Source organism: Pelodiscus sinensis, chromosome 4, assembly GCF_049634645.1.
Source record: "Pelodiscus sinensis isolate JC-2024 chromosome 4, ASM4963464v1, whole genome shotgun sequence".
Lineage (NCBI taxonomy): Eukaryota > Metazoa > Chordata > Testudines > Trionychidae > Pelodiscus > Pelodiscus sinensis.
The window spans coordinates 101,421,854-101,446,602 of NC_134714.1; the positions used below are offsets into that span (position 1 = coordinate 101,421,854).

The following is a 24,749-nucleotide window of genomic DNA, read 5'->3' on the forward strand; positions in this document are numbered from 1 at the left end:
CTGATGAAGAAGTAGTTAAATTACAAAGTCAGGTTTATTTCCATTATACTTTCTACATAATTTTCTAAATAATTCCTTTTGTATACACTAAGTAGCTGTTGATTTTCAATTATAACAATATTTTTTGAAGACAAACTGAGTTTAGAAATGATTTTTATTTACAGTAGGTTTTTCCACTAAGGTTTAGGTTACTTGCTAATTTAACTCTAACATTAAGCCCTCATCCTGAAAATTCTCAGACCCACATGGAACTCAAGCTTCTGTGACTTCATTGATATGCCACAAAAATCAAAGATCAGGGACCTGGTCTCTAATTAAATCTCTTGAATTATACATTTTAGTATTGTACCTTCCATGTTGGTCATCTTTATCTGTATCCATACCTTCTCTACAAAAAAATCAAAACAAAACGTTATGTGAGATACAGTGGAATTAGCGAACGTTAACTTGCTTATGAAAAACATTTATTCATGCTTCTTAAAAGGAAAATCAGACATAGTAATTGCAAAAAATCATACCAAAATGTTTTTCACCTTTAAATTCTTTAGTACAAAAAGTAATGCACCATTTATTCAAAGAGAACATAAAAATATTTCCGTGAAGGAGTATGAGGGGCTACATCAGTGGAATAAGCCAACATGTTCAAGTACAGTAAACTTCCGATAATCCGGCATGTTTAGGACCCAGGGGGTGCCAGATTATCGGATATGCCGGACTATCAGAAGGGGGGGCTGAGGGGTCTGGGGTGGGGAGATACCACCCCAGACCCCTCATAGCGCCCCCCCCCTCCCCCGATTGTCTGGCTCTGCCCCAGGCATCCCCGACTCAGCCTCTGCTGGTCAGTTTCAGCAGCGGCTGAATCAGGGATGCCTGGGGCAGAGCAGCTGGGGTGCTGCCGGGTTGGTCCCATAGCGCCGCCCCTCAGCGCTGCAGGACCAACCTGGCAGCACCCTAGCTGCTCTTGGGGATGACTAGGACAGAGCAGCTGGGGCGGGCGCTGCGGGACCAACCCGGCAGCACCCCAGCTGCTCTGCCCCAGGCGTCCCCAAGAGCAGCTGCTGCTGAAACTGACAAGCAGCTGACTCCAGGAAGCCGGGTGCAGAGTAGCTCCAATTGTCTGGCAGCCGGAGCACTTCCGGGTTCCTGATGGTGCCGGACCATCAGGAGTACCGGAGCATTGGATGCTGGACCAATGGAGTTTTACTGTAATTGTACCAGGCAGTAAAATAGGCTTCAGTTCATTAAGGGTTAACCATGGGGGCTGGAGCAGCTCCCCACCCACTGTGGAGTGGGGGGTGCTCCAGACCCGCAGAGCCCGCCACAGGCAGGAGGTCTCTCCAGTCCGAGGGGAACCAGTCCCTGACCACAGCAGGCCCGGACAGAACAGCCCCTGATGCAGCAGGCTGCTTAATATATTTAACTGGATAACTAAACAAACAGGATTTTACAACCCTATTCTAAACTGACCGCAACTAAGTTATTTAGACCTCTCATTCTGTTTATAACTCCTTTTTGATTCTTAGTGTTCATATTCTTGTGTGAAGTCTGCAGGTGCACATGAAGAATCAGAAAAATTCTTTATAGCTTTATTTAAAGATTTGTTCTTGATCTTCTATTTTAGGACATGACAATTTTCTACTCCTTTTCTATATCAATTCCAAATGGAAACCTGGAAGTACTTCTCAAGATAGATGAATTTCAAAGCAAACCTATGGAGCGAATATTCAGAACACTTCAGTACAGTGATGTTAGGGAGCTTCTACTAGTGAATTCTAACCTAGGAATCTTCATGTAAGGGCCTGAGGGTACAGGTTCTCAGTTTCAGTGGGTCTTTCTAGAAGCTGGCATGGGGGGAGGGGAGAAGAAGGTGGGGGCCCTGAGGTCTGATTCACCATCTCCACAAAGAGAGGGAGGTGAAATACCACCTCAGAAGTCCTAAAAGGTCAGGTCCTCACAAAAGTGCTATCAGAATGTCCAATTGACTCATGCCAACTACATAAGCCAGGAAGGCTGTTTAAGCAATCAAGCAGAATTTCTGTTGCTGCTGGGTCAGATCTCTCTCTCACCTGTCTCCTGAGATATATATCCAACTTCTATTCCCCTCTGCTCTGATTCCTTGTTCTTGACTTACCCTTAGTTCCTGCTATGCTCCGTGCCAGATCCTTGTCTTTTTTCTGGCTCCCATCCCTACACTTGTCTCTTAACTATTGGCTATCAGTAGGGCCCTACCAAATTCATGGCCCATTGTGGTCAATTTCATGACCGCTGGGTTTTAAAATTGGTCAATTTCACAATTTTAGACATTTGCACCTGAAATTTCATGGTGTATAACCGTAAAATGGGTTCTGACCTAAAGTGGGATCCTGGAAGCATTTCAAAGTTGTTGTAGGGGGGTTCCCAGATTGTCACCCTCACTTCTCTGCTGCCTTTTCAGTAGGACTCTGAAAGCCACACCACCCAACTTCCTGCCGGTAGAGGAGGCTCCGCCAGAGATGGAGGTGGGTAGAATCTCCTCCTTACTATTGTCAATACCCCAGCCAGGGGGGCACTACCTGCTAATCCATGCTTGGGACATATGAAGTCAGGGCCCCCCAGTGAATTTGGGAGCACCGAGGAAAAATGGAAGCTTTAGCCCAAGAAGAAGCCTCAAGGCAGAAGTCCCTGTCAGGTCCTCCTGAAGAAGCCCCAAGCCCGGGTGCCCTGAGCCTGGTTACCCCCAAGCCCCAGTTGCAGCTGCAGAGCTGAAGCCTTGAGCCTAGACTGTCCTAGGCCTAGCTGGAATGGCTGGGAGATGTGTGGAAATCCTGAGCCTGGGCTACACCAAGCTCTAGTTGGAACAGTTGGGAGGGTACCCCAAGCCTGGGCTGTTCCCACTGGAACGGCTGAAGGCACCGATCCAAGGCTGCCCTGGCTGCAGCAGACAGGCACACAAACTTTGGAGAAACTGCTAAGGGAGGAAGCAGGTCTTGGCACCTGGAGCTATGACAAAAGTGGCAGGTGGTGAGGTGGAGTGGGAGAAGTTCAGGGTTCAGGCTGCCCCCACTGAGGGGAGCAGAAATGCCAACCACTCACTACCCTGGCTGGAGCAGCAGGCAGCCCTGGCTACAACCACCAAGAGCAACAGCCTCATTCCAGCAGAGACTGCTGCAGGAGAAGGAAGCCCTGAGCTCAGTGCCTGGACCAGGAGCTATGACAAGAGTAGGGTGAAGGGCAGGGGAAAAGCAGTGAAAGCCTTGAGCTCAGGTCTTGGAGATGGGTCTGATCTCTCCACCAAGAGCGGCCATACAAGGGAAGAACAACTCCGGTCCCTCCCCAGCGCAGCCAGTCTAGGAGCCAGAAGCTCCAGGTTCCCAGCACCAGGGGAGATCAGATTTTACGGGGAGGGCTGATTTCACAGTCCGTGCATATTTTTCATGGCCATGAAATGATAGGGCCCTAGCTATCAGGTTCAACTCTGACCCTAGTTCCCCTTCTTGCTACCAACTTCTGACTCTGAATCGGTCTCTGACACTTGGCTTACCCTCCAACTCTGAGACAAAGCATTTGTTTAAGTGTTGCCCACGCCTAGATTATTTTTAATCTCCATTATCTCTCAGTGGTTAGTAGTCCCACTTCTTTGTATCCTTGCACTTCCAAGTTCCAGGATGTGGATGTAACTCAAATTTGGCTACATCCATCCTCATCCACTGGGCTGTGATTGATTAAACGGTCTGCGGCTCCAAAGTCAATTTGAGATAGCCTTTACCTTGCACATCTCTCCCCATCCCAAGAGCACACTGAGTCTTGTCAAAACTAATTTCCTGTTGTCCAGTCCCTTGGGAAGATCTCTGGGCCGTAAGTACAAAATACTGGACACTGAATTGCTCATCATTAAATTCACTTTCAAAAAGTAGCAACAATTAGACCATCAGAGGGTATATAAACTAGTGGAGATTTGATTGAGACACAATACTCTAGCAATTGGAGTATCTGGTTAACCAATGCTCCTACCACCTTCCAGCAACATTTTCAGGGACATCCTGGACAAGTCTATATTTATATAATTTGATGATGTATCGGTATTTTCTAAAGATCTTGAGTGACACAATGATTGTGTCCAGTTCACCCCAGAAAGACTGCAGAAGTATGAAGCATATGTCAACTCCATACATCTATGTCTGATGAGCCGTCCTCTGAATTTGTGGGTTGTATCATCTTTTCCCCCAGGTAATCTGCATGGACCAAAATTTGAAGCAATCCACATATAGGCAGAACCCAGGAGCTGCAACACTTTCTGTGATTAGCAATTTTATCAGAGATTATCCAAGTCCATTAAGTTCTTTTGGTCATTTGAATCACAAGAGCTCAAGCCTCCATTTTAGGACATAGAGATGCCAATCAGCTGTTCATCAGAGAAAAAGGTTTTTCTAGTGTAGTTCTGGGTGCTGTCTTATCCCAAAAAGTGTGGGGCTCAATTAGTACTACACCCTTCTGCACACTGTTCAGGAACGCTTACACATTCCAGATGGAATTACAAAATACTGGACACTGAATTGCTCATCATTAAATTCACTTTCAAAAAGAAGCAACAATATCTGAAGGGGCTGGACATCCAATACAGGTATTCCTCAGCCATAAAAACGCGAGTATCACCACAGAGCCAAAGTCAGTGAGCATATTCTTCTCCTGATTCAATGTCACTGTTTCAGACAGTCTGGGAACTAGAAATGGGAAAGCAGACAGTCTTTTATGAAAATGGGACTATTACCAGGACGAGACCATCTAGGAACCACCCCATCTCCCAAAGCTCTGTAACTTTAACACCATGACTTTCCTAGACCTGACAGCTCTCCTTCAGACGCTTGCTAGGGAATGGCCAAAGTGCAACAATCCACATGGGATGGGGTGATCGATGTCAGTAGGTGGGTATATACTTCGCGAGGGCATGTCTCATTCGAGGCATTATGTATAAGCCAGGAGGTTCTATTCACAGGCCTCTTTGGCTGCCTCAAAACTTAGAGAACTATAGTTCATTTCTTCTGGTGTCTTGGTATGCATGTGGAAGTCTGGGTCTATGCAGATTCCTGCATTCTTTGTGTTTATACTAGGACACCCTGGGTAAGAATCTGATATTTCTGGAGACCTGATCTCATTCATTTTGGATTTTGTTGTGAAGCTCCCAAATTCTGATGACCCAACCACAGTCCGTATAGTTGTAGGCTGACTAACACGGTCCATGTCATTTCTTGTGACTGTCTGCTGAAGGCAACAGCCCAGCTGCTGGTGACACGTCATTTACTCCCATACCAAACCATTCCTGCCTGAAAGCCAAAATTTATGTTTCAGTTCTGACAGGAGAAATCCATCCAATAGATGTTCATGCATCTACCTCCACTGTGTATCACTCCCAGACCTATGGGCAGTTTGAGAGAGCCAAGTCAAGTATTGGAACAATACTTGTAATGATTTATTAATTTTCATTCAGATAAGTTGGTTTCCCCATAATCATGTGTCAAGTTCTCTTACAATAGTGCTGATTACGTGCAGCAAAAATGTAATCTCTTACTATTGGTATAAGAATATAAGTTTGATGTATAATTATTTGCTTTTAAGGTCAGCATGCTTCTCTTTTACCTTGTTTTTTGTGATTAGACAATGACTGAATTGCAAACTAAGTTGTGTCTTCTATTAACTATGTAATCCTTTGGAATACGCTTGCTCTGTAAATTGTTTCTTGTGAGCAAAGAATGTGTGTGAAAGTCATCAGGAAGGTCCAGATGGTCAAAAAGACCTGAGACACTTGCAAATAATAAGAGAACATTCATGATGCCTGAGGCAGGATGAAGGCTGACGAAGTTAGCTGAATAGCCAAGCCCTGGAGACAGGCAGACTCTCCCGAAGGTGAGACCACAAACAAGAGATAACGAAGCCTGACCACAGACATCAAAGGATAACTGTGGGGAAATACCAAGATTAACATACCAAGGATTGCAGCATGACACTGCAAAACTCACAGACTCCAATGGGAACTTATATGTATAAAGTGAAGGACTTTTGCAATTAGACTCAGGGTTTGGTCCTGCAAGCAAAGCCTCAGAGAAACCTCAAATCACAATCAAAAGACCCCAACTCCCCACTCATTCTGGCCAGCAAGATAGACTTGAGTCACAACAGATACCACCATCACAGTTTCCTCTAAGCTGCAGGAGCACTGAGCCTCTGACTGGGCGGGGCTGATTAATCACCTGTGAAGCTGGGCTGCCCTTCTACACCATCTGCAGGACTTGTGTGTATGCGCGCACGCGCGCACGCGCACACACACACACACACACACACACACACGTCTTTATGAAGAATACAGTATCAAATCAGCTAGCATATGCTGCATAAACACAGTGCCTTGCCTATTAAAGAGCTCGTGTTCTTCTTATAAGTATAACATGTCTCCGTTGGGCAGAGCCCCTTCTTTTCAAATTATGGATATTATCTCCAACAACCTACAGACGCACCAACACTGTTGGCCATTGACTAGGCCCAGTGAATTACAGAGTCATCAGGCTGAGATAAAAACAGCTTACGAGCTGTTTGTCACCTGGTAACACTAAGAAAGTCTGGCATTTGTTGTAAGGTGTGGCTTAGCACAAGTCACATGAGGATGAGAGGCCTTCTTAAAAATCAGACAGTCGTTTCCTCAGTACTTTCCAAATCTGCAAATAGGATGCAGCCCAATAGCATATAAACCGCAATGCTCCAAATCCATCAAGGGTTCCATGCATCAACTATAAAGCTCTACATAGAGAACCCCTTTCCAGACAGGTTTCAACAACTGACCAACCAACATTCAGAGGCAAGAACAACATATCATGCACAAAATCCTCCAAACTGTACACTAGAAGACATTAAAGTACCATTGAAAAAAAAGTAGTTTGCTGAGAACCTTATGAGAACCTCAAGCAAAATTAAAAATTTTGTTATAGATATTCTATGACGGAAAAGGCGAGAGAGATTTATTAGTTTATACTTACTCAAAAGAAAAGCCATCCAGTCTGCAAAGATAAAGAAAAATTATTACTCAATGTATAAAGAGCATTAGTATATACTAGAATATACTAGACTATATTCTGCTAATTGCTAACGTTTGTCTCAGTTTCCAGGTTTCCCTCTGCCCCATCAGATACATTGGCATGCAATTCTGTAGTCTGAAAAAAAAAAAAAAAAAAAAAAAAAAAAAAAGGCAAATAATTTTTATAATGTAGTGACAAACTGGTTTATGACCTATTTCCAAAAGGAGCCCTTCCTGGTTATCTGTGTCTTATGGTCAAGAGAAGAGAATGTGAAAGATTATTAAACTGAGGCTCTAAAGAACCAGTCTGATTTATCACTTATTTAAACTAAGTCTAGAATCATAGAAATATAGGATTTTAAGAGACCTCGGGAGGTCATCGAGTCCAAAGCAGAACCAATCTCAACTGAATCATCCCAGCCAGGCCGGAAATTAAAAACCTCTTGAGATGGAGATTCCACCCTCCAAATAAAATAGTTTTCCTTAATATACAACCGAGACCCCCACTGCAACTTAAGATCACTGTGCCTCGGTCATCTGTCACTGAGAACAGCCTCTCCCCATCCTCTTTGGAACCTCCCTTCAGGAAGTTGAAGGCTGCTATCAAATCCCCCCTCACTCTTCTCTTTTGTAGACTAAATAAGCCCAAATTCCTCAGCCTCTCCTCATAGGTCATGTGCTCCAGTTCCCAATTACTTTTGTTGCCCCCCACTGGACTTTCTCCTGTGTGCCCACATCCTTTCTGTAATGGAAGGTCCAGAATTGGATGCAATACTCCAGAAGTAGCCTCACCAGTGCAGAGTAAAGGGGAATGAATAATCATTTCTCTACATCTGCTGGCAACGCTCATCCTAATACAATTTAATATGCCATTAGCCTTCTTGGCTACAAGGGCACACTGTTGACTCATAGCCAGCTTTTACATCCACTGTAATCCCTAGGTCCTTTTCTGCTGAACTGCTACTTAGCCATTCAGTCCCCAGCCTGTAACAAAGTCTGGGATTCTTCCGTCCCCAGTGCAGGACTCTGCACTTGTCCTTGTTGAACCTCATCAGATTTCTTTTGACCCAAACCTCCAATTTGTCTAGATCACATACTAATCTAGGGGGAGAGGTAGGTATCACAGACGAGGCCACAGTATAAGGGTGAGCAGCAGGGGCCCTTCTCTCCGAGAGGGCTCTTGGGGAGGCTTGGCCTGGGGGAAGGGATTGCCCCAATGTTGGGGATTAAGTCAGTGGGATTATTGAAGAGGGTGCCCTAGGCATTGCCTGCAAGCTACGAGCCAAGCGCAGTGTGGTGTGTTCGAGTCCCCCTCTACCTCCCCAACACCAGTTTCCCCAGGGATGGAGCAGGCTCTGGCATTAGGAAGGCAGGATAAAATAGAATAGAAGCAGTTGAAAGGGCTCTCGTGTCCCGGCTCACAGGCAACATGCTAGCAGCGAGCCCTTTAAATAGCAGGAGTTGAAAGGGCTCACAGCTTTCCCTTCAGCCCCCTCCCCGACATGATGCCTGGGAGCTGTAAGGGAAGCACTAGCCCTTTCAACTCCTTTTAACCCCGCCCCTTCTGGAGCTCCCTTCAAAAATTATTGCCCACCCCTGCTCTAGCAAGTTAAATAAGATATCAGAACTTCCTGTAAGCTATTCTGATTTTTATGCTTTTAGACAGCAATTTAAAGCCTTTGGGTTGATCTTGAGATGCATATGGATTATCAGGGCTTGACAAATGGCGGCAAAACCTACTCACCAGCCCCGCACCGTACAGGAGCAAGACCCGCATTGCTCATGCGTGTGCCGCTGGTGAATGGGGCGACCGGCTGAAATCTACTTGCCACGGGTGAGTAGATTCAGTGATTTTGTCAAGCCCTGTGGATTATCTATTCTGAAATCTGGCATAAATGACTAAAATCTTCACTATTTCCATTTCCTCCCACTAGTTAGGAATACTATATTCTTATGGCCTAAATTATCTCCATTCATTTAGCTTCTCTGCTTCATATATCTATTTTAAGTATCGCTTTAGTACTGACAAAGTTAGTAAAAAAACCAAGATGATAGAACTTCCTATTTAAAAAAAAAAAAGAGCTGGACCTGATCCAATTTCTACTGGATCAAGTGCTCAGTTCAACCTTGATTTACATGGGCATTAGAGCAAATCATAGAACACTGGTTAGGGCAAAGAACCAGGCAACAGGATATCTGAAGTCTCTTCTCAACGCTGAAGTTATTTACTGCAGGGGTGGTAAACCTATGGCCAATGGGCCGGATCCAGCCTCTGGCTTGCTTTGATCTACCCTGTGACAAAGCTTGAGACTCCCCCACAGTGGGGCAAACTGGCATTCAAGCCCCAGCCTTGCAGCAAATCTGACCCTCAGTGCCCCCCTGAGGGGCTGGAGCATGATCACTAGCTTGCTCCAAGCCTCCACCGTCCTCCCTCCCCCATCAGTTGGAGCGCAAGCAGAGCCCTACTTTCCTAGGAGTAAGATGAGTATCTCTAGTTTTGGGGGGTGGGAGGAAGGATTCTCTTTGTGTGTGGTCCCCAAGTGATTTTTCTATGGGCCGGTGGCACCGACTGGAAAGAAAAGTTCCCCATCCCTCATTTATTGCACAATTATACCTAAGATTTGAAGTTTAAATACTATGAATATTATAATATACATATTATGAAGTTTAAATACTACTTCTCATGCTTTTCTGCCTGCAAAGCCAGATTATTAATACCATTAATCTCATGGTAGAGGCCCCAGACAGAGAAGAAAACACAGTTTAGAAACTGCTTAAGTTATTTTAAAGAAAAGGATATATGCAATGCTGCTGTTTGCTATACCATGCTTTAAAAAAAGTGTGAGTATTTCTAAAGGCAAAACTTAAAAGAAAGCAAACGTATCAATATTTCTGTATATAACATATACCCTCCCAGTTTCAGGCATAAACATCCCAAACACACAGTGGTAAGGGTCATGTGAAAATATGGAGTCATCTGATAACCAATCCAGCACTCTGCCCACATCCATCTCCATCAGCAGGACTTCTAGTATTCCAAATCTCTAAGCTATTTTCAAATGGTTTATGAAAAAATAAAATCAGCTAGCAGAATAATGTTTGCCTTTTCCTAACCAACTTCACCCCCAATACAGTAAACTTCCGATAATCTGGCACCTTTAGGACCCACGGGGTACCAGATTATCAGATATGCTAGACCAGCGTTTCCCAAATAGTGTTCCGCGAAGTGAAAATAAGGGTTCCGCGAGAAAATTCCATTACAACAACATGTTATTATTAAAATAATAATAATAAATATTAAGCATTTATGAATTTTATTGAAACCAATTTTCATTTGTGTTGATCTCATGACCTTGTTTAGCATTTGTTTATTATTATCCTTACTTATTTGTGGTCTACTTTTTCAGCTCCATATATAAGACTGCTATTAGGGGTTCCACAAAATTCTTTTGAGTTTAAAAGGGTTCCGTGGCCAAATAAAATTGGGAAACACTGTGCTAGACTATCGGAAGGGGGGGCTATGAGGGATCTGGGGTGGCATCCCCTCCCGCCCCACCCCAAGCCCCACATAGCCCCCCCCTTCCGATAGTCCAGCTCTGCCCCAGGCGCCCCCGATTCCGCCGCTGCTGGTCAGTTTCAGCAGCGACTGAATTGGGGAAGCCGGGTGCAGAGCAGCTCCAATTGTCCGGCTGCCCGGAGCACTTCCGGGTTCCTGATGGTGCCGGACCATTGCATCAGGCGTGCCGGAGCATTGCATGCCGGACCAATGGAGTTTTACTGTATATAGAATTGCTCTACAAATATCACTCCCAAAATTACGTTCGGCTGCAGTCCAGGAGGGACAACATTTTAAGATGGGAGCTTTCTGGTCTGGCACCCTTGAGTCAAGGCTCACCTCCCAGCACTGGCGGGGGCTGCACTCCCAGGTACCAGCCCCACTGCGTCCAGCCCAGCCAGGGCTGTGCTGCCAGTCTCCCACTGGCTGGTGCTACGTTCCTGAGTAACAGCCCTGCTGCGCTCCAGAGATGTTGCTGGACCACAGAGTCCCGGATTTTAAAGGTTTAACCTGTACTTTGGAAGAGTTACAGGTTCAAGTTCAAATGTCCTTCAAACATATAAGCACTATAATAAAATAACATGTCATGTCTAAAGCCAGGAATTTCCCCTTTGTTTTAGGATAAAGCTTTTATTTAAAGAAGTTTCAATATTCACATAAATACAGGATATCAAATGTGTTCAAGAAATTGTGCCATGACATATGCTTGCTTCATAGCAAAACTGCAACAGGCTAGAAAATATAAGTATTTCTCTCAGCTGAGTTAATAGCAATAGAAATCCTACTTACTGATAATCAGTAGAACTTCCTTTCCTTTTCCTATTGCAATCCATTCCTGAAGTACTAAGGGAACTGGAAATTAGGTCAGTGGGTCCTGGTGACATAAAATCACTTATTGTTGAGGAAATGTCCATCCTTTGGTCAGCCATTGAATTGTCTGGAATCACCCCCCAAAACAAAACAAAAATTAGAGCTATTATTTTTACATTACATTTAGGCTAGGTCTACACTGCAGAGCTTTTCTGGGATACCCATGTCGCATACAAGAAACATGTCCACTTTTTCGGAACAATTTCCAAAAAAGCAGATGCATTTTTTCCACCATCTCTGTAATCCTCATTCCCCGAGGAAGAAGGGATGTGCCAAAAGGGGAGGTTTTTCCAAAATCTGGCACCGTGTAGATGCGCCAAATTTCAGAAAAGCTTCTTTCCAAAGAAAAGCGGAAAAAGATACGCAAATTGCGGTTCACAATTTGCGTCTCTTTTTCCGACTTCTCTTTGCAGTGTACACCTAGCCTTAGAGAGAAAAAACTAATTTTTTTTTTAAACTCTGAGACAACTTAAAAAAGACTGAGCAGAGATGTAAAATAAATGAACCCTTAACAATGTTTTAGAGTACTATAGCCCAAATAACCCACTTAACTATATTTCACATGGAACACTACCAGAATATTGTACATAATAAAATATTGGACACCAACGTAACTACACATCAGCAGCAATTAAATAACAATGGATAGTTCTTACCTTAAAACTTACTTTTTGGAAGCCTAGATCCAACCTAGAAGAAAAGTTCTGCACTCAATCTGCTGGCTGGTTCTGCCTCAGCAATCACCTTAAAACTTCTTTCATGCTCTGCAACTTATTTATTGACCTCTTTCAAAAAACCTGAATCGGAAGAACAAACAAACAAGCCACAAAAATGTTAAAAGATGTCTGGTTTGTCTAACCAGCCTCTTCTAAAATTAAGTTTGACAAACATGTCCTAAGATGTGAAATTAAACAAAACAGCTGCCCAAAACAGCTAAATTTTAATTCTCCTTGATCAATCACAAAACTTCTATGAATTATATAGTACCACATGTTCACCTGGCACTTCACAAGTAATGTACCTGCCCAAAGCAGCTTACAATCTACTTTGAACAGATATAACATTACTGGTTGACTTAAAAGCAGAATCACTGGTAAAAAACAACAACAAACAACAACAACAACAGAAATGGGTTTCAAAAGGACATATCAACTTAAACACACTTCTACCAATATTTGGTAGAAATTTGCATAGTGATATAAGAACATCTGAGATGACTATAAACAACAAGGCATCAGTTTTACATTGTGCATTTGAGAGCACCTTGTATCTACTAAGTGTCATTGAATTTCTGTTTGTGTACTTAAATCTTCAGCACAGAAACAGGATATACAACCTGAGTGCCCTCTAAGCTGTGCAGGTGAATTTTCAGCCCCACCCATTCAGTCAGCTCCCTGCACGGAGCATCTGACTGGGTGGGGCTGATTAATCATCTGTGAAGCTGTGCTGCCTCGCAACTTATGGGGAACACTGGGTGCAACAACTTTTTTAATACTAAGAAAACATGATTTCTCCAAATAAAATACTAAATTTGACCATGTTATTTCTAAATGGAAACCTGCTCTTTACTGTTAGAAAACTGACTAGACCTATCTCACAAAGCTGGAAAGGACCTTGAGAGGTCAAGTCCAGTCCCCTGCCCTCCTGGCAGGACCAAGTGACATCCCTGACAGATATGTCCTAGCTCCTTAAATGGCCCCTTCAAGCATTGAACTCAAAACCCTGGGTTTAGCAGGCCAATGCTCCAACTACTGAGCTACTCCTCTTCTTGAAGGGGAGGAACTGCTGGTCCAATCAGACAGTAAATTAATGGGAACAAGGCTTCTATCAGAGTCATGCTTAAGTAGGGGATGAGGAAAAGGCAGGAGCACAGAGCCCTCCAAACATCTATAGGAATTTCTTGACATCTTTTGGGATAGCTATTAATTAACAATAAGAGGGTGATCAGAGAGGGTGTGGGATCCTTACTGGATGAGGGAGGTAACCTAGTGACAGATGATGTGGGGAAAGCTGAAGTACTCAATGCTTTCTTTGCCTCTGTCTTCACAGACAAAGTCAGCTCCAAGACGACTGCACTAGGCAACACAGTAGGAGAAGGAGGTGGGCAGTCCTTGGCGGAGAAAGAACAAGTTATGAACTATTTAGAAAAGCTAGACATACACAAATCCATAGGTCCGGATTTAATGCATCCGAGGGTACTGAGGAAGTTGGCAAATGTCATTGCAGAGCCTTTGGCCATTATCTTTGAAAACTCATGGAGATCAGGAGAGATCACAGATGATTGGAAAAAGGCAAATGTAGTGCCCATCTTTAAAAAAAAGAAAAAAAAAGGGAAAGAGGACAATTCAGGGAGCTACAATCCGGTCAGCCTTACCTCAGTCCCCAGAAAAAAATCACAAAGGGGATCCTCAAAGAATCCATTTTGAAGCACTCAGAAGAGGGGAAAGTGATCAGGACTAGTAAACATGGATTCACCAAGGGCAAGTCGTGCCTGATCAACCTGATTAGCCTCCATAATGAGGTAACTGGCTCTGTGGCTATGGGAAAGTCAGTGGATGTGATATACCTTGACTTTAGAAAAGCTTTTGATTCAGTCTCCCACAATATTCTTGCCAGCAAGTTAAGGGAGTATGGATTGGACAAATGGACTGTAAGATGGATAGAAAGCTGGCTATACTGTCAGGCCCAATGGGTAGTGATCAACGGCTCAATGTCAGGTTGGCGGTCGGTTTTTAGTGCAGTGCCCCAAGGATTGGTTCTAGGGTCGGTTTTATTTAACAGCTTTATTAATGGCCTGGATGAGGGGATGGATTGTACCCTCAGCAAGTTTGCAGAGGACACTCTCCTAGAGGGAGAAGTAGATACGCTGGAGAAAGAAATCTGATGAGGTTCAAAAAAGACAAGTGTACAGTCCTGCATTGCAGATGGAAGAATCCCAAGCATTGTTACAGGATTGGGACCAAATGGCTAAATAGCAGTTTGGCAGAAAAGGACCTGGGGATTACAGTGGATGAGAAGCTTGGGCAGGGGGCTTGACTTGATGACCTCCTGAGGTCTCTTCCAGCTCTATGATGAGTCAACAGTGTGCCCTTGTAGACAAGACAGAAAATGGAATATTAGGTTGTACTAGGAGGAGAATTGTCAATAGATTATTACCCTTTATTCAGCTCTGGAGTAGTGTGTCCAATTCTGGGCCCCCCCCACTACAGAAAGGATGTGGATGCATTGGAGAGGGTCCAGCAGAGTACAACCAAAATGATTAGAGGGCTGGAGCACATGACCTACGAGGAGAGCTGAGGGATTTGGGGTCATTCAGTTTGCAGGAGAGAAGACTGAGGGAGGATTTGATAGCAGCCTTCAGCTTCCTAAAGGGAGGTTCCAGAGAGGATGGAAAGAGGCTGTTCTCAGTAGTGACTGCTGGTAGAACAAGGAGCAATGATCTCAAGTTACAGTGGGGGAGGTCTAGGCTGGATATTAATAAAACTATTTCCCTAGAAGGGTGGTGAAGCACTGGGATGGGTTACCTAGGGAGTTGGTGGAATCTTTATCCTCAGAGGTTTTTAAGTCTCGCTTGACAAAGCCCTGACTGGGTTGATTTAGTTGGGATTGGTCCTGCTATGGGCAGGGGGCAGACTCCATGACCTCATGAGGTCTCTTCCAGCCCTATGATTCTGTGATTCTATAGTTAGGAGAGTTACGGCCCATACTTTCTCTAGATTAGTTGAAGTCAAGTCCTGCATCATCTTGATGACATGACTAAAAGTAAACTCTTACTTGTACAACTGCACATCCACTAGTGTGGTCTAGGTCATTCAGTGCCAGCAATGCCCCTCTGGCATGTATATTTGCCCAACTGGACAGTCTCTATGAGAAAGAATTAAAGAACAAAAATCAGATATCCAAAAAGGCAACACAGAAAAACCTGTTGGGGAACATTTTAACTTGCCTGGGCACTCACTAATGGATCTCAAAGTCACCATATCATTTCAAAGCAATTGCAAAAGCCAGCTTAGTTAAGTTCTAATTTCAGAACTTAACTTCATTTACAAGTTTGATGCCTAGGACAGAAGTCTAAAGAAAGACATTGGCCTGATGGCCCACTATATTCCACATCCTAAAGGTAGTGGGTACTAAAGTATTCTTATCAGCTTCATTTAGCATGGACACTCTAAAGGACAATTTCTCTCCCCATTTTCTCCCTCCCCTCCCCCAGCCTCTCTGCACTATTTATTTGAAAAACTGGACTGACCCCCCCTAAACTCCATCTGAAGAAATGGGCTGTGCCCACAAAAAGCTCACGATACCATCTACATTTGTGTTAGTCTCCAAGGTGCTGCAGGACTATTTGTGAGTTTTTTAAAGTTTTTCCAATAAACTCTTTGGATCTTGTACCAGGTGCAGTTATTACACCGATGTAAAATGAGTGCAACACACTAACAAATCAAAATGGTAGCACTTAGTACTAACTTTCCACTTGTGTAAATGACTACACAAGGTGCAATGATTAACTGAGCCCTCTAATTCCTGGCTGCACATACACGGGGTTAATCTTCATAGGCTAAAATTCTGCCATAATATTCTGAATTAAGTGATATGTTTTTAAAAAGGCAAATTAGATGTGTTTAAAAAAAAGGCAGCCATACTGAAAAGAAACACTGAATACTGGTTAGGGAGTAGTCTACAAAATAAGGCCCTGATCCTGCAATAAGGCCCCTATGAGAATCATACTGCAGCATCTGAGATTACATTTGTAAAGTGTTCTCTTCCCCTTGAGATAAGAGTAAGATTCTTTATAACTTTATAAATAAAATTTCGGCAAGTTATCAAACATCCTAAACATTTCAAAGCAACTTCAACTCCACCCTCAAAATTAAAACAATTTAAGCAAATAGCATAGAACACAATCATATAGTTTCTACACACTTCTAGATAAAAAAAAAAGTCCACTGACAATTCAACCCACTCCAAAATTTTATACCATGGACAAACAAATCTTAATAGCATATTTTGTGCAAACAAACAGATCTTGTATAATTCAATTACAATGCCAAATGCCATAGAATCAAGGCAGTAAATTACAGAACTGGAATTGTACCAGCAGATTGATGAAAAAATAAAAAAGTAGGAAACTCAGCCAGTTAAGAAACACACCATACATCCATCATGAAGAACTGAATTCTTTTAACAGAATAAAGTTAAAAGAAAAATTATGACAAATCATTTACAGAGGAAGGAATTTTTTCCCCACAGCACAATCATTAGACACATTTTCCCCATACCATCATTACACAAAACTAATGCCTTTATTAACATCGGGGGTACAGGATAAACTTACACAACAAATATTCTGGTAGCACTTTAAAGACTAACAAAACATGTAGATGGTATCATGAGCTTTTGTGGGCACAGCCCACTTCTTCAGATAACCAGAGTGTTGGATGTCAGGAACTAAAATAAATAGGGGAGAAGAGGGGTGGGGGCGGACTCTTCTTGTCTCTTCCCTCCCTCCCTCCCCCCTTTCCTTCTCCCTTATTTATTTTAGTTCTCGACATCCAACACTCTGGTCATCTGAAGAAGTGGGCTGTGCCCATGAAAGCTCATGATACCATCTACATGTTTTGTTAGTCTTTAAAGTGCTACCAGACTATTTGTTGCCTTTATTAACGTGTCTCTCACAAAGACTGAAAGAAGCAGGACTCTTGTGGATCATAAATGGAATCTTGATTTATTCTGGCAAACGAAAATTTACAAGGCTTGTTTGTACATAAATGAAGGTTTGTATAATTCTGTAGACAGTACAAGTCTGTAGAAAACATTGCATAAACCAACTGGCAAGCTACAGTGTTGTATTCTGCAGCTTTATCTCAAACTTAGAAATATTAATATCAGGAGTTTTAATAATGACTCAATGAGCCCATCCTCTGATTGGCCCTTAGTCAAATTGAGATTGTTTACCTTCAGAGTGCATCACTAAACATGACAATATTTAGTACTGAAGTAATCTGCAAACATAGATCCAGTTACACTTTACCACAGTGGTCCCCAAACTGTGGGGTGTGCTCCCCAGGGCATTGTGGAACATATGGGGATGGTATGGCAGGCTCAGGCCAGCCCCACAGGGGGGAGAGGAAGGCAGCACCATCCAACCCTAGTCTGCCTCCAGCCACAGCTCTACTCCACCTCTTTTCACTGCCTCCAGCCCAACTCTCCCCCCAGCTGCAGTTCCACCTCTTTTGCAGCAGCCTAGCTCTGACCTCATTCCCTATTTTCCCCCAGGCCAGTTCTACCCTCAGTTCTACTTTCAGCCCAAGTTCCTCTGCTGAGTCAACTCTGCTAAGTGCAGTAATGGAGGGGCGGGATGGACAAATTTCATTATTGGTGGGGAGGGCATGACAGGAAAAATTTGGATACCACCGCTATAACATGTTTATTGTATGGATTTATGTAAGTGAGGTTTGGATAGGTCAGCTTACTGCAAAGCCTTGTGAACTGACTGTTTACCAGATGTAAGCATATCTGAATGCTGATTCAAACTATCTGGACAGCAAATGGCAAATTATTGCTGCTTAAAGCATCATCTCAGAAGATGAAAGAGCAGATGCTGAAGTCAACCCCACAATAGGAAGAGTGCAACACATTCTGCAACAATAAGCATCTAATGAGAAGGGACATAAATCTGAAGATTAAAATCCAATTCTTAAGAACATTCACTGGGACTATGTTAAATTATGACTGTAAACACATATACTCAAGCAATAATAAACTATTAATGTTGTTACAGAAGAATTTTGAAAATGTCACTGATAGACTGCATAACTAATGACAAAGTTTGGGAGATAACTGGAATTCAGCAAATGCCAGTCAGATTTATGAAAAAAATAATTTGCTAGGCATATTTTAAGGGATTCAGCAGAGGATGTATGTTTGTGAGGTGTGAAAGGAAATGCTGAAGACAGAAGAACACAAAAGTCAGAAAAAGATCTTGGATGAACAATGTGGTATCTTGGGTGGATCTAAAGGACTATTCATCCACAAAGAGATTAGGAGAGGATTTTTTTTTTTTAAATAAAGAGCTTTCATAGTTGCAACCCCGCAGTAACAGAGATGCCACATCAGAAAACGAATATTGGTAGCTTTGTGTCTTACAGTACCACCTCACAAACTGTCAACAAAATTATTTATAACAGTGAGGTCACAGTTGTGGAGATATAATTTTGCTTTCTAAATATTTAGGAAGCTAGATTTTTTTTAAGATGATGTAGAAAATAGTTCTTGAAATCAACCTATATCACTTTTCTAAATGACATTCAGAAGCCTAAGTCAGGAAATTTTACCCATCGATCATTAACAATAAATAGTGAACTTATTCTAATTTCTTTTGTCAATATATAAAATCCCCACACAATTGGACAGAGTTCAGCACTCCCTGGTCAAGGTGATGGCCATGGTCTAGACAGAAACGTGATGAATCCAGAGTTGACAACCCCAACTACTCAAAATGATGAGTCAGGCCCAAAATAAGTATGAGGTTTGCCAAAGAATAATACTCTTTTCTAAAAAAAAAAAAAAATCACAAGTGCTGCATTTTCGTTTGCCTTCTGGTTTTTGAGCCTTTAAAAGAGGAGGTTAACTCACCTTGACTAACTGACGTTCTTCGTGGTGGGCATCCCTGTGGGTGCTCCACAGTAGGTGTAGGTGCATCCTAGTGCCACAGAGCGGATTCTTGATACCAGTGCATTGGGGCTGTGCATGCGCAGAGCGTGGCCTCCCGGGCACCAATGCGCATGTTCAGCCATCCTCCCTTCAGTTCCTTCTCTATCCAGAACCTGGCATAGTAGAAAAGCCTTTTTTTTTTTTTTTGGTTGGCCCAAAGTAGAGGGGAGGGAGGAAGGAAGGGTAATGGAGCACCCCCAAGGATGCTCACCTGGAAAAATGTCAGTTACAGCCAAGGTGAGTAACGGCCTCTTCGAGAGAGACACCTCCCTGGAGAGCTCCACAGTAGGTGATTGCAAAGCAATTTGTGCAATGGAGGTAGAGACTTTGGATCAGGCAGGTAAGTTGTCTGTAGTATGGCCTTTGCTACTCTTAGAGTGTGAAGTGGGCCGGAGGAAAGCGCATAGTGCTTAGCGTACGTTTTTTCTAATGTCCATGTAGCAGCAGCACATATATCGTCAATGGGAACTTTCCTCAGGTAAGCGACCAAAGTGGCGATCGCTCTCATGGAGTTTTCACGGACTGAGGTAGGAGTTTGTAGATGATTGAGAGAGTAGCACATGGTGATGCAGAGATCTAATGGGATAGTCTTTGAGATTATATCAGATGCCCCTTGTTATGTTCTGCAATGGAGACGAAGAGTCGTGGGGACGACCTGAAGAGTTTTGTTATATGGAGATAAAAGGAAAGTGCCCTGTGGATGTTGAGGGTATCAATCTATGCCTTGAAGGTGTAGGCACGAGGCTTAGGGAAGAATAGAGGTAAGTGCATTGCTTGGTTAAGGTGAAAAGCAGCGCATACCTTATGTAAAACCTTTGAGAGCGTCCATTGAGAGACATTGTCCTTAAAGAAGATAGTAAATGGTGGACCTGCCATTAGGGCAGCCATCTCACCTACCCTACGTACTGACGTTATTGCAACTAGGAATGCCATTTTGAGCACTGAATGGAGAAGGGAGCATGTGGCCATGGATTTGAATGGAGGTTTGAGAGTGTGGCCAATACCAGATGTAAGTCTCATGGTTCCCGTGACGTATTAATGTCAGGATATAGGGCCTGTAGGCCACTGAGGAAGTGCTTGGTTATGGGATGTGAGAAAACTGTAGTGTCATCAACTGCCATATGGAAGGTTGTTATTACTGCGAGATGTACTCTGATTGAGCTCAGGGAAAGTTGTGATTGCTTGAGGTGAAGTAAGTAATTGAGGACTGTAGGCAGGGGGCATTCTGGGTTGTGGGAGGACACCCAATGTACAAACAAGACCACTTGTTAAAGTACATCTTCCTCACTGAAGGGGCCCTTCTGTGTAGTAACACAGTATGCACCTGCTGTGAACATTGCAGTTCTACACCCATGAACCATTGAGGTACCATGCTTTGAGGTGAAGAATGGGGAATTGAGGGTGAGGAACCTCGGTTCCTGGTTGGAATAGTATACACAAGCTGCATGGGAGCGTGATCGATCAATCTAGGGCCATTCTGCTCAGGAGGGGAAACCAGAGTTGTTGGGGCCAACAAGGTGCTATTAGGATAATAGTCCTCACTGTCCCTCCATATTTTGATGAGTACTCTGTTGAGGAGGGAACACGGAGGGAATGCATAGAGCAAGGAAGCATTCCACTTGAGAATGAGAGCATCTCTGAGAGAGTGCTTCCCCATGCCCACCCTGGAGCAGTTAAGTGGGCATTTCTTGTTCGCTTTGGTGGTGAATAGATCTATGTGGCCCACCCTGTGAATAGGTCTGTCCAGACTGAACTGTCGATCTGCCACTCGTGATCTTGAGGTAGAGCTTTGTTTAGGGCATCCGCTGTTGTGTTTAGGGCTCCAGGGAGGTGGCATGCGCTTATGGAGATGCCATGAACAAAGCACCAATTCAAGAGTGCTATGGCTTCCTTGCATAGAGCGTGGGATCATTCCCCACCTTGCCTGTTTATATGAAACCTACAGGCCGTATTGTCTGTATATATTCTGACATGGATTCCAGTGATGTGGGGAAGACAGTGCTGGCATGCAAGCCAGACAGCCCTCAGTTTGAGGACACTGATATACAGTGCCCTTTTTATTGAAGTTCATAGGCTCTGGATTGTGAGGTCTCATGTGCCCTCCCCAACCAGCAAGAGAGGCATCTGTGGTGATAACCACTGTGGGTTCTGCGGTTTGAAAGGGTATGCCCCTGCATAGATTGTACGGTTTTGTCCACCACAGTAATGATCTTTTTACTGGGTTGGGGGATTGACAACATTTTGGTCATTGAATGTAGGTTGGGCATGTAGACCGATCTGAGCCATCCCTGAATACACCTCATGAACAGATGGGCATGGGGGAACCACAGAGTTGCAAGACTCCATATGACCCAAAAGTTATAGGCAGCTGTGGGCTGACACACATGACATTACGCGGAGCGCATGAACTAATTCGCAGGAACTTGTTGGGAGGTAGGGAGGCAATGGTTGAGGTCGACTCGAAACGAGTCCCAATGACTTGTATGGACTGAGTAGGCCTAAGGACTGATTTGTTCTGATTTATCAGGTGTCCTGGTGATTGGAAGCACTGTTGTACCAGATGGGTACAGCAATAGGAATCGTGCCTGGTTCTTGCCTTGATGAGGCAATCGTCGTGGTATGGATAAATGGTGATGCCACATTTTCTGAGGTGGGACGTGACCACTGCTAGCACCTTGGAGAAAACCCTTGGTGCCGTGGAAAGTCCGAAGGGTAACATAGGTAATGATGCAAACGTAAGGTGAAACGAAGAAAAAAAAAAATCTATGCGTATGTCATATAGGCATGTGAGAGTATGAATCTTGTAGGTCAAGAGACCAGTCACTGAGCTCCAGAGCGGGAATAATGGTGAATAGTGTAACCGTTTTGAACTTTTGCCTCTTTACAAATTTGTTCAGGGTTCTCAAATCAGGGATTGGGCACCAGCCCCGGTTTTTTTCCCCCCTGGGTGAGAAAACTAATGGGAATAAAATCCAGTAATCTATGTGAACAAGTTCTATAGTGCCCAATTGTAGAAGGTTATCTACCTCTTGTAGTATGGTCTTGTGAGGGGGTCCCTAAAGAGGGACGGAGTGGGGAGGAGGGGAAGGAGAGAAATGGGATGGTGTTATCTAAAAGAAATTGTCTGTAACACCCATTTGGTCAGATGCGATGTTGAGCCATTTGCCAAAACATAGTGGCAGACAGTAAGTGAAAGGTTTCCTAGTACAGTAAAACTCCACTGGTCCGGCATGCAATGCTCCAGCACTCCTGATGGTCCGGCACCATCGGGAACCCAGAAGTGCTCCAGGCAGCCGGATAATTGGAGCTGCTCTGCGCCCGGCTTCCCTGATTCAGCCGCTGCTGAAACTGACCAGTGGCTGATTCCAGGAAGCCTGGGGAAGAGCAGCTCTGCCCTGGGCTTACTGGAGTCAGCCGCTAGTCAGTTTCAGCAGTGGCTGACTTGGGGACGCCTGGGGCAGAGCAGCTGGGGTGCTGCCAGGTTGGTCCTGTAGTGCCGCCCCTTGGGGACGCCTGGGACAGAGCAGCAGGGGTGCTGCTGGGTTGGTCCCGCAGCGCCAAGGGGCGGCGCTACAGGACCAACCCGGCAGCACCCCAGCTGCTCTGCCGCAGGTGTTCCAGATTCAGACGCTACTGAAACTGACCAGCAGCGGCTGAATCGGGGACGCCTGGGGCAGAGCCGGACTATCGGAAGGGGGGGCTATGAGGGTGTCTGGGGGGGATGCCACCCCAGACTCCTCATAACCCCCCCCCCCCCAATAGTCCGGCATATCTGATAATCTGGCACCTCCTGGGTCCTAAAGGTGCCAGATTATCGGAAGTTTACTGTATTTAGGAGCTCTGGAGGAGGTAAGATGGTTTTCAGTCTCTCAAAAGACTCCTCAAATTTGCTTATTATAGCTGAGGCAGATGGTTGAAGGGTCTGAGACCGTTGATGGTGGTGTCTAACACAGCCACATTGTTAGTATGGCAGGTGGACTTGCCTTTGGAAATGTTATGTGGGTATCTTGGCCTCTGGTATGGTTGGTATCTGTAGTGCCTTCTCCTTGTTACAGGTGTCTGAATGCCAAGAGAGTGTAATGTTGCCCTGGAATCCTTTGTTGAGTGGAGGATGTTGTTGGTATTCAATAAGAAGAGCTTTTCACCCTCGAACAGGTACTTGAATTTTGCAAGGGAAGGCAGAGGAATTAAACCATGAGGCATGTCTTATAACTGACACAGCTGTTGCTCTTGTAGCTGTGTCAGCTGTGTCTGGGGCAGCCTGAAGAGCTGTTCTCGATATTGCCTGACCCTCTGTGACAATCACTCTAAACTGAATCTTTGTGGTGTCTGGTATATCATTAATAAAGGTGTTAGGCTTTGCATAATTATTGAAGTCATATTTACCAGGGAGTGCTGTGTAGTTGGCCACTCTCATTTGCAACGTGGCTGATGTGTGCACGTTTTTGTTGAGTGTGTCAAGTCTTTTGTAATACTTGTTGGATGGTGTGGAATGGTTTTGTTGTTGCTTATTTCTTTGCTGAGCCATTTAGAGCAATTTTCACAGACAGCAGGTTCCAGTATGGCTAAGTTAATGGGAAAGACCATTTTTGAAGAAGGCGTCGCCTGCAGGATATTTGTGAGCTCATGTTGTGTGTCCTGCACTTCCTCCATGTCGATATTTAAATCGGCTGCAACTCTCTTAAAAAGGTCCTGAAAAGAGGTAAAGTGCTCTGCGGTTGCTGAGATCAGTAGCATAAGCAGCTCACTGTCTGCGACGGGCAAGGCTATGTCAAGCAATGCCTCCGGACCCGAATTTGTGGAGTGATGTTCATTACTTTTGCTCCATTCCCTCTCAATTCGAGGGGACTGGACTGAGGAGAAAGTGCTTTCACAGCGTGCTTCATCTCTTTTTGTGATATTGAGGCCACGGGCTCCAAAATTGCCATTGGGGTAGGTAAAGCATGGATGGTGATATCCATGGATATGGGGCCAAAAGGGCCATGCTGTCACTGGTAGGGTCGGGAAAATCAGAATGAAGTGAGTGTCCCGATGCCTCTGTCCATAGGAATAGCTGGGGTGAGAAAACCTCTGGCTCATCATCAACATCAGTTGATGACGCAGTATGCAGTGATGTGTATTTCAATCGTGGTGAATACGATGGTTTGTCAATGCTTAAAAACGGACAGTTAAAAGCTGAGGAGACTACCAGGTCTCTCTGATGCCTGTAGGGAATTGTAGGAGTGAAAGGTGCCGAGGCACCTGTGATACTCTAGGAGCAGAGCATGCTGCATGAGGAGTTGTTGGGGACAGCAAAGGCGGTGCAGTGCTGAATGACTAACTTGTCAGCTGTTGCGGTGCCGTGGTAACCGCTTTCAGCACAGTTATCTCAGGTGCAGTGCTGGTCAGCACTGTGCTCGGTGCAGAGTTCTGTGAGGCAGGCACTATGTGGGCTATAGCCTCCGGATGGGCAACACGTGAGATGCGTCTGTGGTGAGCTCAGTCTGCACCAGAGGTGCCTGGTTTATCATAGGTACTAAGGCGTAACTTGTCAGTTTTTGCTGTCTGCCTTTCCTTGGAGTGCCATTT

At 44.3% G+C, this 24,749-nt stretch overlaps 1 protein-coding gene across 10 annotated transcripts in view; it reads right to left on the bottom strand.

Moving 5' to 3' along the window:
- The window catches only part of BMAL1 (basic helix-loop-helix ARNT like 1), a 123,116-nt gene that overhangs the window by 60,793 nt on the left and 37,574 nt on the right, over positions 1–24,749 (bottom strand). For 6 of the 10 annotated variants that reach the window (XM_075927850.1, XM_075927856.1, XM_075927848.1 and 3 more), the window contains 5 exons: positions 15,243–15,332; positions 12,125–12,265; positions 11,388–11,535; positions 7,005–7,025; positions 350–388 (listed from right to left, as the gene is read on the bottom strand). In XM_075927850.1, coding sequence (XP_075783965.1) covers positions 350–388; positions 7,005–7,025; positions 11,388–11,527 — 200 coding nt within the window. In that variant the 5' untranslated portion in view covers positions 11,528–11,535; positions 12,125–12,265; positions 15,243–15,332. The remainder of the gene's footprint in view (positions 1–349; positions 389–7,004; positions 7,026–11,387; positions 11,536–12,124; positions 12,266–15,242; positions 15,333–24,749) is intronic. The other 4 variants (XM_075927854.1, XM_075927851.1, XM_075927852.1 and 1 more) reach the window with 3 other exon arrangements.